This window comes from Copadichromis virginalis, linkage group LG20 (assembly GCF_057382275.1).
Source record: "Copadichromis virginalis isolate Kocher_CV1m ecotype Utaka linkage group LG20, C_Virginalis_male_GT1.1, whole genome shotgun sequence".
Classification (NCBI taxonomy): domain Eukaryota; kingdom Metazoa; phylum Chordata; class Actinopteri; order Cichliformes; family Cichlidae; genus Copadichromis; species Copadichromis virginalis.
Genome location: NC_140637.1, coordinates 4317892 through 4337012, shown reverse-complemented (window position 1 = coordinate 4337012; position 19121 = coordinate 4317892). Strand labels below are relative to the sequence as shown.

General features: G+C 40.8%; 2 protein-coding genes across 2 annotated transcripts; both read right to left on the bottom strand.

Moving 5' to 3' along the window:
- Positions 1 to 4656: 4656 nt before the first annotated feature.
- atxn7l2b (ataxin 7-like 2b) lies at positions 4657 to 10981 on the bottom strand. Its single transcript, XM_085444520.1, has 9 exons — positions 10819 to 10981; positions 10258 to 10326; positions 8732 to 9044; positions 8288 to 8505; positions 8005 to 8087; positions 7644 to 7828; positions 7064 to 7232; positions 6713 to 6834; positions 4657 to 5768 (listed from the first exon to the last, which is right to left on the bottom strand). Exons 1-9 carry the CDS (start codon positions 10913 to 10915, stop codon positions 5249 to 5251), a joined length of 1776 nt encoding a protein of 591 aa, XP_085300646.1. The 5' UTR covers positions 10916 to 10981; the 3' UTR covers positions 4657 to 5248.
- A 558-nt stretch (positions 10982 to 11539) lies between these two features.
- Positions 11540 to 14948, bottom strand: sypl2b (synaptophysin-like 2b). Its single transcript, XM_085444225.1, has 6 exons — positions 14770 to 14948; positions 14548 to 14625; positions 13758 to 13876; positions 13459 to 13654; positions 12920 to 13111; positions 11540 to 12805 (listed from the first exon to the last, which is right to left on the bottom strand). The coding sequence occupies exons 1-6, from the start codon at positions 14785 to 14787 to the stop codon at positions 12698 to 12700; spliced, it is 711 nt and encodes a 236-aa protein (XP_085300351.1). The 5' UTR covers positions 14788 to 14948; the 3' UTR covers positions 11540 to 12697.
- Between the last annotated feature and the right edge of the window lie 4173 nt (positions 14949 to 19121).

Genomic DNA, 19121 nt, shown 5'->3' with positions numbered 1-19121 from the left:
TAGAAAAGGATCTAGGTTGTATTAACAGGTAAACACTGAAGGCAAAATAACAATAAAAAGTCTCCTGACTCCACCAGAAAATTAAGCTCATGCGTAACATGAGGCTGTGCATAATTTGACAAGAAAAGGCTCATTTTAGTGCTTGTGGCTGCTGACAGGAAATTTTCAGTTAACACAGGGGACCCGGGATCTTTTGAAAAGATCCCTTTGCCAACACATATTACTGAATTAACTGTAAAAGTAATTTCATGTGCAAGACACCTGGTGTGCGGCGCATATTTCATTAACAACTTTTAAACAGGAGACTGTCTCTTAGCAAAAACAAGAAAGATTTCATTAACGTGCGCGGTGTTCGTGACATAATACGACAAGGCCAGCCTGGAGTAAATGCTAATTGCTTCCTTTGATGGGATGTAGCGTCCCTCTTCTTTCTGTGTCTTTGTCTCTTTGAGCTGAAGGGGATTGGTGTGTTATCATGAGTCACAGCAACACAAAACCATTCTCCCTGGCTCTCTGTATACCGACAGCCACAATTCAGCCCAGATGTGTTTGCTTTGTTTGTGTACCGCTGTCATTGAAGCTGCCCTTACTTAGTTCAAAAGCAATCGTTCAACTAGGCAATGAATGCAACGCCCTTTAGGTAGTCTGCAGCTTGTTAATGAGGGAAATGCCTGCACCTTTCTTTACACATTTACACTCCAACTTAGTCACACGGGTGAAAAGTACTGTAAGATATGATAATTCATTACGCTTTTGAATTCAGCTTCAAAGAATACCTTCTATTAGAAATGATAGTTATTAATATATCTTGCAGCTAAACACACAAAGACATACACATTTGTGGGTGCAGTAGGCTTGTACGCAAAATAGGTGGAATAGTCACAGACACTGTGTGCACCACTAAACGTCTCCTGCGTGGGCGAGAAAAGGAAGTCACATTTATCTGAGAGGTGGTGTGTGTGTGAATCATTCCACTCTCTCACACATTGGAATACCAGGTGGAGAAACGAAGAGGACCAAAAAAACCTAAAATCCTACTTAAATAGAGCCGCATTTAGCATTACCGCAGACTGGTTCCATTTGGCCAGGATGCTCACATTTCACAGAATCCCGTTTTGAGCTTTTAACCTGTTCCCCACTCAGACTACTCACCTTTTTGAGCCCCAGACAAAAGCTGAGAAGCTAAAAATGGAAACAATACACAGATATTACCGCTATTGAGCACGCTAAATTACCAGATCACTGGGAAATGGTTGTGTTTTCCCTGCATGAACCCGATGTCAGTCCAGTTAAATCTGCTGTGGGTAATGGGTGGTCTACTCCTCTGTGTTGTCATTTAAAATACAGGTTGCAATTCTGTATAAATTAGTGCTATTGCAAGGGACCTAAAATAGAAAGAAAGAGTGTCTTTGTTCTCTTCAAAGCAAACCTGCCTTCCTATATATATTAATAACTATATATACAGTATATATACGTAGTGAGACTCACTTTGTGTGTTCAGTATTGCTTAGTTGTGTACTGCTATGTTCTATCAGTGTAATGACTGTATCCTTGTATAATCTGATGATGTTCATTTTGCATTATGTCTGTCACTGTGATCTTGTTAGTTGTTTTAACATTCAAGTCTGGATATGTGTGTTTATTTTTTAAGCCAGGTGGAGTTCAGTTGGTTTTTTTTTGGGGGGGGGGGGGGGGGGGGGGGTTGTTTTTTTTGTTTTTTTATTGAAAGAGGATGTATTTTACCGTCATCTGGTGATGAATATGGCTAAACGGAGAATATATCTGAACAAACTCTGCATGGGAAAAAGGGGACACTTTTGAAATAACTGCATAATTGCATATGAGACATCCTAATGGGCAGTGAGTATGTAGCCTCCAGTCATATTCAGCCAGTATTTGACTTTGCTAATAAAGCCATAAGCAGCGCAGTGCTTTATCACATTGGTGACATGTCAGATGATGAAGGGAGGTGCAAGTAGGTGCATTTTGCAGCAGCAGTGTTGTAACAAAGCGAGAGCTTTTCTGTACGTACAAATCTTTTCCTGTTTTTTAAAATAAAAATCAGGAATGATCTCCAAGCACACCAACAAATTCCTGAAATGTAATGGGTTCTCAATGGCTTTAAACATAGCGGGTGAGTAAATCTCAGGACTATGTCACACAATAGGGATCACATTTTAAAGAGTTCATATTTGCACTATCAATGAGACAAAGTTTGGGTCTCGAGATCTGTGCATGTTACAGGCCCTTTGCTATTTACCCTAATGGTACATTAGACTCACCAATTAGGGAGGAGAGTGATCTCTCGCTGCCCAGCACACATCTCCACTCATCTAGCTATGAAGTAGCAGTTAAGGGAACATTCATGATTTGCTGAGGCTAAAAGCTTGGTGCTTTAAAAGAGTGCTGCTAGTCTCCAAAGGACATGAAGGAAGCTTTTAACAGCATACAAAGCACTAAGTTTATTTACCACTGCTTCAAAGATGATACGATTGGTCACTGCCCTAAGAAATGAAAGGTCTCGCAGCTAAAGTTGAATGGCTTTGCATGGTATGCTTAGGAGCTTCTCTGACTTCATAAGAATAAACCAGTAGGCGTTAAAGACAAAAAATACTGATATATCTTTTGACTTAATAAAAGATTCAAATTTACACTCTTTGTTGCCTCTGATTTCACTTTTATCAGAAATTGTTGTTTCATGAAACTTGTTCTTCGCATACACATCTTAGCAGGTGTTGCATTAAATAAAGAGTATGGAGCAATGTTCTCAGATTTAGTACCAGTTTGGATATGAAACTAATACATCGAAGTTTCCAAAGTTACATTTTGCTTGTATCGTGTGGAGGGAATAGAAGAGATCCTGTTGGTTACATATGAAATACATCATCGATGCCTTGACACCATCTAGTGGTAACATTATGTAAAACACTACAGTCTGTAAATATTGACATTTGCTGTTCACTAGGAAAGTAAGGTAAGTAGTTTCATAGGAGCATTATGTCTTTTTATAATGGTTCCACTGAATCTATATTTGGTGCTGGAAAAACTGGGATCACTTAGATGATAGCGGGTATTTTATCTATGCAGAGAACACCAAAATTAATCAGTGGCACCCTTGTGTATTACAAATGAATTCATAAATGATTGCAAACTTTCTCAGAAACCTTTGACTGTGCACCACAATCACAATGTTCTAAAACAGGAAGCAGGATTTAATTTATTGATATAAATAAGTAGATCTACAGGTCTGTGTAAAAATCTCGAGTCAGCCATGATTTCTTCACATTTTCTCAGCTGCAGCGATTCTATTGAGGTCTGCAAACATACATGGAAATACAGTATTTAAGTCACAATCAGAGTTTGTACAATTCTAAAAGCTTAAAAGTCAATATGTGTTGTGACCACCTTTATTATGCGACACAGTCTGAACTCTCTTGGGCAGCTTTTTTCTAATTTCTTTAACTAGTCTTCAGAAATAGTTCCCTGGGCTTCTACAAGGACATTCAAAGCTCTTCTTTGGATGTTGACTGTCTTTAGATCATCCCACACTGCTGCAATAATGTTCAGGTTCAGGCTTCCGGGAGGCCAATCAATGACTGATAGTGTTTCATTGCGTTTTTCTCTTTTACTGCACTAGCAGTCTGTTTGGGATCATTGTCATTGCTGAACATGAAGCCGTTACCAATCAGAGGCTTTCCAGATGATATTGTATGGTGAATCAAAACATGATGGTACTTTTCTGTGTTCAACTTTCTATCAATTTTGACAAAGATCTCGGCTGAAATGCAGCCTCCACTCTCTCTCCATCACCTGTTGTAACTGATTTTCAGTCCAGTTCTTGTATAATTTGGCAACCTCAGCCTTTTCTCCACATTTGTTTTCCTTAAGAATGGATGCTTGACAGCCACTCTTCCACTGAGATCATATCTGACGAGACTTCCGGGAACTTGGTTGAAGGATCAACTTAAGGGCCATCACCCAAGTCCTATTTTTTCCATTTTCTTGAAAACATGACTTTCAGGTACTGTTCATTTGTTGAAAATCGTTTTTAGGCCCAGCACATTTTCTTTTTTTCCTCCACTTGTCTAGACTCAGTTTTTTTAAGGACACACTGCACATCCTGCTGAGATGTGCCAAGTCTTCAGCTACTAGCTGATAAATGGGAATGAAAGTGTTTTTGCAACAGTCTGCTAGTAACAAAGTGTCCAAAGATATAATCTAAAATTGGTTCTTTGCCAAGTTATCCATTACATGTAGACTCAACACAGCTCTATCCCTTGAGTTAGCTGTCTTTTAACACTTGAATATTTTAAATGGCTTCACAAACAAAAAAGTCCTCTTTGAAAGACCTTCAGAAAGCCTGGAGAACCACTGATGAACAACAAATTATAAGAGTCTGGCTCCTTGGAAACAAAATATAAAGAAATGAGAGGTGGCTTGAGATCAATGTCGTTTATATCGTTAGAGAAAAAGCAGTGCATTTTCCAGATGCATATATAGCACCATCTGGTGTTTAAAGATGAAAAATTATCGGACGAGTAGATGCAATCGCTTTTATGAATTGAGTGGATTTCAATTTATCAAAATAAGTTTTAGTCATTAGTCTTTAATGACTCATCTGTACAGAACCGCTGTGAAATAATGAAAATCTGAGAGCAAGAGTAATGCAAGACTTTAATTGTTCTGCAACAAAAAAACTTAGTAACTTTAGCAGCATTATGAACAGACTGAGGTATACTTATGTTCTTAAACAGTTTTTATAAATTTAGCAAGAACAATTACAAATATGTCAATACAAACACTTGTTCCTGAAATCTTTGCATAAAAACCTGAAGACAAATATACACAAAAGACAAAAACCACACACACATTCACACACTCATACTATGCTGGTACCAGCTGTCCTGCACCGCTTCATCTCCAAGTGGTCGTTTTAAGACTGGCCTCTTGTTTGGCTGAAAAGCTGAGATGTAAACAGCAACTGTCACTTACCAAACACGTTTACTGTTGTTACATCACATTCAAATTAAAATGAAGAAGACGTACTGTCCATTCATGACTTTAAAATAAAAAAAGAGGAATGGATTCAGAATATAAGATAAAAGCAATACTGTGTTTAGGGGTCGAGCTTTTTGTCAAACCTTTATGTAAGTACATGTTGGATATTTTCTCCCTTCCAGAAGGCAAAGCTGGAGCAGGAAGAATGGGACAAACATTTCAACTTAGAGATCGTTGAAAGTGAAGAAGTTCAGGTTAGTAACTCGCTGCTGCTTTTGCGTTTCTGAGCAACACTCATGTGGTCATAGGCCACCACTTTCTGCTGATCGCCTGGGAGCTTCCCTTTGCTGCGGGGAGAGCGGTGATTTGGTACAGGCAAAGGGCGACACTTCTTCACATCTGACTGTCTCTTCGTAGACTCTCGTGGCTTTTTTCCATTTGAGAAGGTAGCACTGTCTGGTCGCTGAGGCTGGCCCTTCTGATGAAATAAGGGATCCCTGATGTATCTGGAGGCTTTGATCTCACTGCTTTGTAACTTATTGACAGCTTTCTGTGCTGCGCTTGCATCTTGCATAAGTTCCACCTCTATAAGCTGAGCTTTGCTGGGACTACACACTCTCCCTGACCCGACACTTGCAGACGTGGTAGGATAAGGCGGTTTAATACTGTAAGAGTTTGGCTGACAAGGATTGTTTTCAAACTGTACCAGTGAGGTAGACTCAAGGCTGTGGGAGTGTGACCTGAGACCTGATGATACTTTAGGCATTTTCCTGCAAGTAAAAGAAAAAAAAAAGTGAAGGTAATTCCAATAAAATAAAACTCAAAGGCAGATTCACTTACCATGAGTTTTCTGCACTATTAGCTGAAGCCTCATTTTGTTATTAGATAAATTAAACAGCGGCCTCAAGATGTTAGCTGTGATTGCTTTGACATCTGCAGGCTTAAGGTCTGAACTGTTTCTAGTACTAGACTTCAAAAAGAAACACAGTCCAATAATACTCATGGAAACCAGCTGTCACGAGTTATTTTCACCTCACTGCGCTGCAATGCTAAAATTAAAATTTTGTACTGTAAATATGGCACAATCGGGCAAAATCACATCACACACAAAAAGAGATGTTTCTTTATATTGTGGCAAACATTGGTGTTAGCTTATGCCCTTATGCCAGACCAATGGCAAAATTGTAATGCTGACGGATACCATGGCATTGTTGTTCCAGGTATGGTTTTGTGTTCCAGTCTTCTGAGTTTTGTCAGGGGTGTTATTTATAAATGTAACCAACATGGTTGTGGTTAAAAAGCAGAGGATGCGGTTGGTGGGGGTTTGCATCAAGATGAAGGATTTGAAACAGTGTGTTCTTTGAGCATTAAAGCATCCAAAGCTATGAAGCTGCAAATGAGCCTCACGGCAGGCATCAAGGCTTTTCTTTGTAATATAAGTGAAGACATGCAGTGCAAACAGATGTTTTTCAACCCGTCAGCAAAGGTAGGAAATAGAAAAGAAAAAAAAAGCTGATGTTTCTGTTATTTAGACAATTACCAGGGAGTAGCTGAGGCCATCCACAGTAGACCTCCTCCCTGTAGCGATTTCAGTGTCTAGTTCAGTGGAGGCTCTTGCATATTGTGGATAGTTGTCTTTTAAGCTCAGTCAGCAGGTCTTTTCTTCAACTTGTTTTGGGCAAATGGGTGCCATTTAAAAAACAGTAATACTCACTTCCACAAGTGTGTGCTGACATGGCGCTCCAACATGGCACTGAGTGCAAAGCGCAGGTGGTGCAAACGCCGATCAAATGTGAAGATGCTGCAACCGAGCGTGCGACATCCAAAAGTGCATAGCTGCATGAAAGCAATGTGTAAATTTCCACCGTTAACATCTTTAAAAAGAATTGAAAGTACATAAACATCCACACCACCCTTTTTTGTTTTGAGAAATATAACATGGATTTTATGCTATATTAGAAAGATTATCACACAGCCCCTCCGAAGACAGTCATTAAAGATTTTTTTTAACGTAACAACCTTCCCATCAACCAGCTGCTGTGCATTTTGTATATCTCGCCCTCACCCCAAGAGGTTTGGGGTGCCAGGGTGTAGCAGGTAGGTCTGTGGCTTCATCCTGCTCATCTTCTTCACTGTCGTCACTTGACAAAGTGAACGGGTACGGAGGTTGCACTTCCGCTTCCACAGTGCCGTTACCCTCCTCCTCGGGAGAGCTTCCTGATGGATTCCTGGACCTGTGTGAAGGCAAAGTAATGCAAACGTGAGACTGTTGTGACAGCTAGCGCATGGCCCACAAAAAAACATTAAAATAAAAAACCTACATCAGTTTCATGTGATAAAATAAATATGCAGATATGCAAAAGACGATGCATACTTATCAGGACTGTAACATCTGTCTGGTAATCCTCAAGATTTCCATTCAAAGTGTTTTTGGGGGTTTTTTTACTCGTAATGGAGGAAAGCTCATTATAGCGTGGACTAACACAGACTGAACTACAATGGGAGAACTGCAGCTCAACAATTTGCAATTATCCTGCATCACCGTACAACGCTGAGTATGCAGTAGTATGTTGCTTTCTTATATAACTGAAAGAAATACTTAATTTACTGCAATAATCTGCTAAGGTATACACTAAGACTCATACCCTTGAATGTGGCAGTTGTTGCTGTCTTTATTTGTTATTTTTTCCCCGTCAGCTTCCACATGTTTCTTTTTGTATTTTGATTCATCACGAAGCTTCTCCATATCTTGATCTGTAGCTGAGGTAGTTCTCTGATCAGTGGTCTTAGTCTCTCCCAACACTTTCTGCTGATGCTTGACTGAATCAGCCTATGAAAGAAAGAACCGTGAGAGAGCAGTGCAAAAGAGAAAAGGAAAAAGTGACATAGTTTGGTTTTGTATGAAATAATAAAAGATGCAATTTCCAAACTTTTATACAGTTAACTACAATAAGTAAATGATAACAACTCTGGGCAATGTGCCATGACAATGTACTGAGAGTTTACATTGCACATTAGCTCCCTGTTGCACAGCGTCTTCCTTTCGGGGTCCAAAACTCTGCCGTGTTTATTCAGATCACATTCTTTTTCTATGTGGAGAAAAGCACAAACACAAAGGTCAGTCAGCAACAGCAGGACTTGTCAGGAGGATCCATGCAGGCTGTTACTTAAAAATGCAAATACTGATGTACAACACATTAAGCCCAAGTTAACACACTAAGTGGGCAGACTTCCTAGAAAGCAGCAGGGGAAGTAATAGACAAAAGTTGGGGGGGAAAAGCTGACTTACTGTGGATGTTTTTGTAAATCCGGCTGTAGGTTCTTATGCCCCGCTGAGGACAGTGAGACTCAGTGGACTGTCCAGCTGTCAACTTCTGCACAGAGGATTTCTCTAACAGAGTGGAGGTGGAACAGTCGTCAGGGGGCAGGGGTGCTGAATGGAATGGAGGAAGGCAAGGCATGGAGGACGAGTGAGGGTTTTCCTCAGGGAACTTCACAGAAGATAAACTACAGAAAGAAGTTTAAAATGAGCTTAGAATTAACTTATTAGATTCATGATATTCAGACTTACACGAGAGACAACACTGATATTTATGCAAGATATAAACTAGAAGATGTAAATGTGTTTTTGCCTACATCTCCAGGAAGAGCAGGGAAGAGTTCTCCAATAACAATTAATCTGTTAATTTTAGCATTGACTACTAATTCTTGAACGGGCACTCGTAAACAGTACCTCACTATATATTTGTGGGTCTTTGTAGACTTGTGCTGTTGGGCAGGTGAGGTTGCAGATGAGGTGCCGCCCTTTTGACATCTGCCTTCCTTCTTCCTTTCCATAGAGGAAGAATTATTAGAAAGACCGAGGCTGGAGCAATTTAGCTGCTGAGGCGCCACAGCGGATGGCGGGTTACATATCTTTGTAACAGAACCATGCAACCTTTCACAGTGCCTCTCAAAGGCTTGAGGTTTCACCACCTGACCACACTGGCTGCACACCACCAAATAAAAATCATCGTGTGCTGGGCAGTGGCCATATATGTGCATATCTATAGAGAAGAAAAAGAAGGAGAGACAAAATTAGGTACATTTATGGTCAGATGTTTACATACACTTATGACAACATGATGTGAATGTCATTTGCGGCTTTCGATTATTTCTTTGAACTATTCTTTTTTCCAGGGTGGATTATTGTACAGCAAACATCTTTACTGGCTTTAAAAAACAAGAATTAGGTGCACAAGTTTGAATTTATTTTGGAAATGTTCTAAAGCACACAGGGTCAGAAGTATAAATACGGGCTCAACACAGCCATGGTCTGAGTTTCAGGAAGGCCAATCCAGAAGCTTAAAGTGAACTTGGTTTATCCATTTTAAAACCAGCTCTGATGTGCACCTGGGATCATTTTCCTGCTGGAACACCCATCCAAGTTTCAACCAGCTAGCTGCTGAATTGACGTGGAGTTGAAGAATTTGAAGCTAGTCCTCTTTCTGTGAATTGTACCAGTGCCACATGATGCTACCACCACCATGCTTAACAATAGGTACAATGTTCTTATGTTTTAAAGTCTTACCTTTACTTCTCCAAACATACCAATTTTCATTGTGGCCAAATAACTCAATCTTTGTCTCACGTGACCATGAAACCTTTGTGCAGAAGGCATATGGGTTGTCCATGCAGGCGGCTGCAAATTTCAGTCGAGTTTGAAGCCGTCAGCTTTGGACCAGGCACCTTCTCGTACCAATGCAATGTAAACATAGTGACATTGGTGCTCCAGGAGTTTCCAATGCATGACAAGCTTGAGCCTTGGTGGTTTCTCCTTCTTAGATCTTCACTGAGTTCTTTAAACACTCCTATTGCAGTCAGTATCGCTTAAGCCAATGAGTGATGTCAAGCAAATCTACCAGTTGTAATTAATCATGATCACTAACAAGAAGTTAATAAGCCTTGGCCTTGTCAAGTTAAAAGATACCGTAAAAACTTCAGCAACACTTATTAAAAATGTAAGTTACTGTATGTCTACATTTGAGCCTATTATTTCAACCCTGTGTGGATGAGGAAAAAAATCCAAAATAAATTCAAACATGTACATCCAATTCTTGTTTTTTTTAAAGTCATTTAAGATGTATGCTGTACAATCATTACACCCCGGAAAAGCAAAAGTTCAAAGAAATTATTAAAATCCACAAATAACCACGACGTTCATGTCCGTGACGACTGTAAGCAAATTTCTAACTGAATGCGCCCAGTCACAGTCCTCACCTTCTTTTCCGAGCGTCATGGTCTCTGAGCAGTTCATCCCATACTCGTCATCTTCAACCTTAGACCCAGCTGCAGGCAAAGCAAACCCGTGAGCATGAAATACTAAATTCTAGTATCTTCTTGCCACAAACGGGTTTATTTGGTTATACAGTAACAGATGCATATCACACATGAGAGGGTTTCACGCGTCAGTTTGAATTATTCATCCACAGCTATTGCCAACTGATTACAGTCACTTTTGCTGTAAAAGCTTTAAATTGAGCAAATTTTCAACTAAATTAATGCTCTTGTCTCTGATCCAAAACAAACCGCGTCTTTCAGTAAGACTTTAACATTCTGTTTTCACCACATAACAGAATAAGGAGGAAATTCTTTCCATTTGTGCTCATAGGTTGTCAACAAACGACGAAAGCTCGCTGCACTAGGACCCAGCGCGTCTTTTGTTTGGGTCGTGCCTTGTGTCGCTGTGTGTGTTTAAGTACCAAAAAACGAAACAAATCGTCGGATGCTGACGTTATGACGTGCTGGGAATCAGGTCTGGAGCTGGGGTGCACGACTCACCGTCAGATGATAAAACATTCACTCTGTCTACCCAACAGCTCCAGTTTAATCCGACAAAGTCGTCGAGATTAGGATTTCGCCGATCCAAAGCGGCCATTGCAGCTCTTGCGCGCTCACGATTCGCCAGTTCACGCGCAGTTCACGAAGCTCGTGACCGTGCTGAACCATGTTTACTCATATATTGCCAGAGTTTTTATTATAAAAGTACAAAATTTGAGATTTTGCATCGCTTTATATTACCTCTTTAAAAAAAAAAAAAAAAAAAATATATATATATATATATATATATATATATATATATATATATATATATATATAGTTTTATATTAGTTTAAAAAATTGCTGCAGTTTAACTTATTCTGCAGCGCTGTAGTTCGACGAAAAATGGCTCCACAGCAATTTCACAAAGCTGGTCATATGCTTTTTTTGTGTCTGAACAACTGTGCAAACCATAAAAATGTTCCAGTAAAACAAATTAAACATATACACGCTGTGTTTTTGAGTTCAAAAATATTCTGCACTTTATGCGGTGATGAAGCTCAGCAAAGGTCAGGTATCAGGTCTACACAGGTTGTAAAATTTTTAAGTGGGGCACAACCATTACACACGTAACCCTTAATGTGTGTAAGACCTGAACTCCAGTGTACCCGCCTTACAAACATGTTATGCAATATGTGCTGCCACTGAAATAACAGGCATAAAAAACTGATCTGACAACAAATATGGTTCTTTCTTTTAATCAAGCAAGACATTTCATGTCCACACAATTTCTTTCTGTATTCGACCACAGACTCCATTCTCTTCTGTAGCATTTTAACAACAATTTGATTGATAAAGCTGGAAACTGGGAATCAAGCCCGCTCACAAAAAGTAGGAAATCATAAGAGTGGTGGAAATTAAGGCAGATGGCTTGCATTCCCTTATAACAAAGAGGAGGTAGAAGCCTCGCAAAAGAGAGATAAGAAATATACAATTACTGAAAACAGGCAAGAGATTAGTCAACCATTTAAGAAAAAAACAAAACAATAAAAGAACCAATGAGTAGCTAAGCTCACACAAGAGGGTTGACAACATTACTGAAATAGTGTATTGAACAATGTAATTTTAATACAAACTCCTCAATTTAAACACACTCCTTGATTTAGAAAGATCTAGAAACAGAAAAATGCAAGTCCTATTGGGAGAAGTGCCCAATAAATATCTTATAATTCCAAGCAATCGTGAGAAATGTGAAATTCCTAAAGAGTTGGCATGTTCCTAATGAACAGAGGCATCACATACAACAAAATATTTAGCCGTTAGTCTAAACAAGTGAAATCAGCCTGACGTGAAGAGAAGATGAGGCGTAATAACAAAAAAGATTAAACGGGACTCTGACCCACTTTAAACAATCTCACACTGGCTACTTTTTTAATGAATTTTTCGAAACTCTATATTTTCAGGCCTTTATAATAAAGATTGTGCTGAAATTCGTATCCACAGTCTACAGTTGTGTTAAGAATCAATGCACTTAAACTATATTTTATTTGTTAGGTTTCTTGCACTTCATACACTCAACAGCCCTGAGCCTTTAAAAAAAAATTTCTGAATGCAGAATGTATGGTTACAAAATACTGCACATCCATAGTCTCATTAGAAATAAGGGGCCCTTCATATTTGATGCATAGATATAAAAATGTTCTTTGTAAAATGTGCTTGAGAGAAAATCCAGATCTGAAATTAATACTGCAAAAAAAAAAGAGCAGTCAGTTTGAAATACATTTGTTATACGTAGAATAGTATTTTTCCTTTTGCAGTCCTAACCAAAAGCATTTGTGTAGGAGCACTACATGTTAGACTATTTTAAAATGACGTGGCTGTGTAGTTAGAATGGCTTCGGTCACCCCTCCACATTTGCAGGTGGGTTGGCCGATTTGTGGAAAGGCGTTTCCTTGTAAATAAACCAGCAGTTGCCTCCCCACAAGATGAGGTTAAGAAAACCAAATACCTGCCGAAAAATAAAACAGAAGAAGTCAAAACTGTACATGGGTAATTTAAAAAAAAAGCAAGGGTAATTATCCATTTAAGGCTTATTACTTAAAATAAATTGCATAAAGCTTACCACAGAGGCATTCAATCGACCCATGGAAGGCAGAGCCCCCGTTGCGCACGTGTTCACGCCACCTTTGCAAACGTCAATAAGAGTCCGCAAGAATGTAGGATCGGTAGCCCTCTTGACATCAGACAAACCTTTACCCCAAGCAGAAGATGATACCAACCACAGGAAGGCGAACACTGCAGTCAACCCCAGGTCCTTATTGAGCAGCAAAAAATACATGTCACTACAAAACCCACAAGGAGACCCAACTGAAATGTTTTCAGCAGAGAACAGAGCAGTGTCCAGCTGCTTAGAAACCACGCCCTCCCCAGTTTTTCATTTTCATATCTCTGTTAAATCCTCAAACTTGAGAGTGGACATCTCGTTATCTCTGCTCTCCTGCATCACTAAAGTGAATAATTACAAATCATAAAATATGTCCTTACTTCAAATTTGCTTTAAATTGGTCGTTTTGTAATGTCATCTTGACCTGTGAGCTGTTTGGAGGACGACCTAGCTAAGCCAAAACAACAGAGAAATAGAGTGAATCCAGTCAAACCTACCAGGATTGGGCCCCGACTAGGTTCCCTGTACAAGTGGTTGTAACACAAATAGATGATTAGCGTGGCGGTGCTGTAGAGGAACGCAAACACACCAATACAGACATAAAACTGCGCAGAGGATGAGTGGTCTCCAGTCAGAAAGTAATTAGTGGATGTTCCATTACAGTTAGGGACAGCGTAGGGATGATCCATCAACCTGTGTACACACAAAGAACGCATTAGAAATTATGACAATCGTTAAAAAAAACACACTTTCCGGTAAACTGGAATCTGAGGTGTGGCACTGTTTGTTTTGGCACCTGAATGGGTAGTTAAAGTTTGCTGTTATTTCTTTATTTTCTGTTCCGTTGCATTTGACATTGATGCTGGATGAGCCACTGTAACCTCCGGTTGTAGCAAAGGCAAATATGGAGAAGACCTGCACACACACACACACACACACGAATATATAAGATAAAGGGATACAAATTAGGTGCTCAGGATAGAGTGCTGAACATAACTGTCACACAAATGTACCCACACTTCCTTCCAGATTTTATGCAATTAACTTTTTTTTGGTTTGGTTTTGTGTAAGACAGGAAGTCTTACACAAAACTATCAGGGTGACAGCTGTACAGAGTAGCAAAATCCGGTCTTAAAGTCATGCAATGCTGCCAGAATGCTTTATCCAGTAGCTGGAAGCGCAGAAATGAATATCAACCTGCACATATGAAATAAAATTTGGTTTTATGCGGCTACGCATGTTAATCGGACCCTATACTGTAAACCCTCTGGCGTGCAGAACACTGAACATCCTGCCTGCTACACGTTGGTTTTTGGTTTGAGCCGCATAAAGGCCTATTATAGGAAGGCATCTTGACTCGAGTGCAACTGCATGCCGTATTTATAACAGTGCTACAGCTCAAATGATGAATTGGATGGCTTATCTGGGCGTAGCAGTGGGTCACAAGACAAATAACACAATCAAGTTATGAAGTAGTTTTGCAGCCAAGGAGGCTTCCTACGCAAAGCACACCCCGCCATACAGGCCATATGGTAAAAAGTAAAAGGAAAGAAAGCAAAAAAAAGAAAAGTGAAGAAAAAACTTACCCATTCTAGCAAACGGATGAATGCCAAAGGCTCTTTAAGAGGTCCAAAGTCAAGACTGAATCCCGAAGTCATCACTTTCTAATCGAAAATAAAGACACAGCGTGAGAAAGACGGAGTTGCACTGCCGAGGAGGGTCGGGCGTAAATAGGAGTGTTTGCTCAAAAGTGTCCATTCATCAGATATACGTCATTAACTGCTAAACTCTTCCTGTAGCGCGTTTACCTGCGCAACGGATTCCATTGTTTCCCCAGACTCAAAATCAGAGTTTAGGAGCGGTTATGAATCGCCGATCCTGGTCTCTTTGCAGCTGCGTCGAAGATCCTTGGTCTTGTCAAAACTTTTCCAACAACTTTGCTGACTTGGAGCTGACAACACGTGATCACCGACGAAGGGGGGCGCTGCTTAACAGCAGGGCTCAAAGTGGAGGAAATGCCATCCGGTAGCTCCTGTTTGTTTTTCGCCACTAGGCGTTCATCTTTGTAGGTTACACTACACAAGAAAGAGTTTTTCAGAGCTTACAAATGCAAAAAACATGTGAAATTAAATTTTACTAGTTGCCCTAAAGACACAGAAGTGTAAGTGCCAGAAGTAAACGTGGTATTTGCAGAACATTTGAGATCACACAAGTTATTCTTTATAGTTTTCATGTGGACTTACATGAGCTTTAAGTGAGATGTACCATTAATTTAATCGTCCTGATAGTGTTTCTTGTCTAAGACTTGCCCGTATATGTCTTAAAGTTTGCTCACGTTTGCTTCACATCCCTCATGCATGGATGTCTTTAGTGTGTATATAGTATGAGCTGTAGGCCTGTATATGTGTCCACAGCTGCACTGTGTCCAAGTGTATTTAATGTTTCTGAAAATTGCAGTCAGGTTCTGTTAAATTTGTTGACATGCTGTGGAAGCAAATTCGATTCCTACTATGATTCCTGTGAATCATCTGATGGTGCTGTGCAGAGTTTATTGCATATAATGAAAAAAAAAAAACCCAACCAGGATGTGTTGACTTAAGGAGGAGCCTTTTAACACTTAAGTAAATTTGGCTTTTTTTTTTTATTAAGCCTGTTGAGAAACTCTTGCTTCGCTTACCAAAGTGATGACCATTTGACCTTTTGAAAAAGTAGCGATTTATTTATTTCGGTGTCTATAATCTACTTGTCACATTTTCAAATAATTCTTTAAATTTAACTATTTTGCTACAAAATCTTATTGGTTAAACTGGTGCATTAGTGATGGCATTGACACTGCTGTGACTCAGAGTCAGTATTGAGCCTGTATTTGTTTGTTTGCCCATGGAAGAAAAGTCAATAAAATCCAAGATTTTGATGTGTGCAAGATCAAGGGAACAGTTCACCCTGTCCGGGATAGGGTTACTGGGGCGCCCCCCACCCCAGGCCCGGGGAGGGTGCCCAAGGGTGAGCATCTGGTGGCCGGGCACAGCCTGAAAAGGGGACATGGGCCCATCCTCCTGCAGGCGACCAGCTGGAGGCACAGTGGGGGTCAGGTCAATGTGTGCCGCGCAGTGGCCAGGAGCGGAGGCCCTTGCGGACCAATCCCCGGCTACCAACACTTGCATTTGGGACATCTGGGACCGATCGTGGCTCAAGAGTTGGCAGTTTGTCTTGTAATCGGAAGGTTGCCAGTTCGAGCCCAGGCTCGGACAGTCTCGGTCGTTGTGTCCTTGGGCAAGACACTTCACCCGTTGCCTGCTGGTGGTGGTCAGAGGGCCCGCCTCTGTCAGTGCTCCCCAGGGTGGCTGTGGCTACAATGTAGCTTGCCATCGCCAGTGTGTGAATGGGTGGATGACTGAATGTGTACAAAGACAGGTACAAATACATTTACCATCTGATAAGGATGTCTCCTGGGTGCATCCTGGGTGAGGTGTTCTGGGCATGCCCCACCAGGAGGAGGCCCCAGGGGAAGACCCAGTACATGGTGGAGAGATTATATCTCTCGGCTGGCCTGGGAATGGCTTGGTGTTCCCCCCGACAAGCTGGAGGAAATGGCTGGGGAGAGGGAGGTCTGCGCATCTGGATGGATGGATGGATGTTGATGTGTATTATATCACAATGAATTACCAACTGGATTAAAAAAGACAGCTGTGACTCTCAACAGCTCCAAAACCAAAGATTCACATATAGATGAGTAATTTGATTGTTTTTTTTAAGGAATTTGTGACATCAAGATACAGAATGTGACTAGGGGTTAGGTATAATTGAATATTCTTCCTTACTGCCCTAATCATGCTTCTCTTTATTTAGTGGGAACCAGTTTTATTTTACTTCATATTGTGGATATAAAGTGCATATCCCACAATAAAATTTGACATATTCGAAAATCAAATAATCTAGCGCTTAACAAACTTAACAAACTGCTTTTTGTTTCTTTGTGTTTCTTGGCATATTATCAATTATATTGTTAGTTAATTGATCTCGTGGCAGGTTAGGCCTCCAGTGCTTAACAAATTTGTGAGACCATCTACCACAAAAATAAGAAAATATAAATATTTTAGAAATCTGTCAAAAACATGTTTAAAATGACTGAATGCACTAAACTGAATTCATATTTTTACACACCCATTTTAGCTGGCACACTGGACAGAAATTAATCAAGAGAACATTCAAACACTAAAAAACAGATTTTATTTCTGTCTTTACAGGTGAAAGTAAGCAAATGCAATCTGGCATCTTAATCAAAAGATAACAATGTGCTGTCCAATTTTTCCAGCTTTGTTTGTAAAACTTGTGGATATTGACAATAACTATATTTTAACATTGAAACCAACATTTCAAGAGCTTATGCATATTGGCTGACTGGCCATTAGCCATGAAACATAACAAATGATTTGGGTTATTACCATTCATCCATCTTCTTCTGCTTAACCAGGGGTCATGGTGGCAGCAGCCTAAGCAGAGAAGCCCAGACCTCCCTCTCCCTGGCCACCTCCTTTTGCTTGTCCGGGGGTCAGGGAAACAGTAAGGCATTCCCAGTCCAGCTGAGAAATATAATCTCTCCAGCATGTCCTGGGTCTGCCCTGGGGCCTCGAAATAGGGGAACATGCCCAGAACACTAGCCTAAGGATAGCCATAATTTGGAGAAAGCTCACTTTTGACTCTTGTATCCACGATCTTGTTCTTTCAGTAATTACCCAAAGCTCGTGACCATAGGTGGGATGTGGACATACACTCAGGGTATCTCAGGTACCCTGGCAGAGTGTATAAGGATCAAATGGCTCATAGCAATGGGCCAGACTCCCAGTATTCCCAAATGCCTTCTCCAAACCCACAGAACACATGTAGACTGGCAAACTCCCATCCACCCTCAAATATCCTTGATAGGGTAAAGAGCTGGTCCAGTGTCCCGTGACCTAGAACACTCCTTGTTCCTCCTGTATCCAAGGTTCGACTAACAGATGGACTCTCTTTTCCAGCACCCTGGGATAGACTTTGCTAGGGAGGCTTAGCAGTGTGATCCCCCTGTAGTTGGAGCAGACCCTCCAGTCCCCCCTTCTTGAAGATGTGAACCGCCACCCTCGTCTGCCAATCCAGAGGTACTGCCCCTGATCTACATGCAACAGTGTAGAGGTGTGTCCGAAGACAGCCCTACAAGATCCAGAGCCTTCAGGAACTCAGGGCGGACCTCATCCATCCCAGGAGCTCTGTCACCAAGGAGTTGTTTAATTGCCTCGGTGACCTCACCCCTGGTAATGGACGAGTTGTTCCCCTTGTGTCCAGACTCTGCTTCATCTATGGAAGACCTATCAGTGCAATATCCTCAGTTGAAGTCAGCAGTGCTCCACCAGTACTTTACACAGTGCAGGTACAGCACCCCTTTGCCCTCCTGAACGGCCTGACGGTTTGCCAGAATGTCTGTGAGGCAGTCCAAAAGTCTTTTTCCAAGGCCTCTCTGAACTCCCACACTCCCATAGTATTTGCTTCAGCAACTACTTGCTCTCTTCACTTGAGTGTCCAGAACATACAGACACAGATCTGATGATATGAATACAAAATAAATCATCGACCTGCAACCTAGGGTGTCCTGGTGTTACGTGCACTTATGGAAAAACTTATTGTGGTGTGAATGAGACACGACGGGTCTAAGGATCATAGTTTTGAGCCATCTTTATTGACATGCGTCACACCACAACAACACCAACCCCTGAGTCCCCGTGTTTGTTTGTTTTTTTTGCCTGTCTCATTTGGCTCTTTTGCCATCAGAATTATTGTCTAAAGGCAAAGAAAGATGCCCAAAAGATTTACTTTACCAAATTGACCATCCCAGCCTTGCCATAATGGTCCATTTGATTCACCTTTTATTGTTTATTTTATTTTCACTTGCTGAATACGGGACAGACTTGACTGGGGGAAAGAAGGGGAGAAAGAAAGAGGGAAAGAGAAACTGCTGAGAAGAGGGACGGGGGAGAAGGGCAAAAAACAAAGTCCCCGTTTTTTAACAGCATCTGCGTGATCTGCAGATGCCGCGCAGGTGTGTCCGCATGGCACCACGGGCCACGCCTCACCACACTTATGTTCAAACGTGGTGTTCGCTATTGATAAACTGTGGTTTGCACAC

What these genes read in the sequence shown, in the direction of transcription:
- sypl2b (XM_085444225.1), bottom strand. An exon ending in TCATCCGTTTGCTAGAATGG is followed by an intron (nt 13,877 to 14,547) that starts GTAAGTTTTTTC and finishes GTGTGTGTGCAG; the next exon opens with GTCTTCTCCATATTTGCCTT. An exon ending in CTAGTCGGGGCCCAATCCTG is followed by an intron (nt 13,112 to 13,458) that starts GTAGGTTTGACT and finishes CTGCTCAATAAG; the next exon opens with GACCTGGGGTTGACTGCAGT.
- atxn7l2b (XM_085444520.1), bottom strand. Translation starts at nt 10,915, where the DNA reads ATGGCCGCTTTGGATCGGCGAAATCCTAATCTCGACGACTTTGTCGGA. An exon ending in GATTTACAAAAACATCCACA is followed by an intron (nt 8,088 to 8,287) that starts GTAAGTCAGCTT and finishes TTCTCCACATAG; the next exon opens with AAAAAGAATGTGATCTGAAT. An exon ending in GGCACCCCAAACCTCTTGGG is followed by an intron (nt 6,835 to 7,063) that starts GTGAGGGCGAGA and finishes GCTTTCATGCAG; the next exon opens with CTATGCACTTTTGGATGTCG.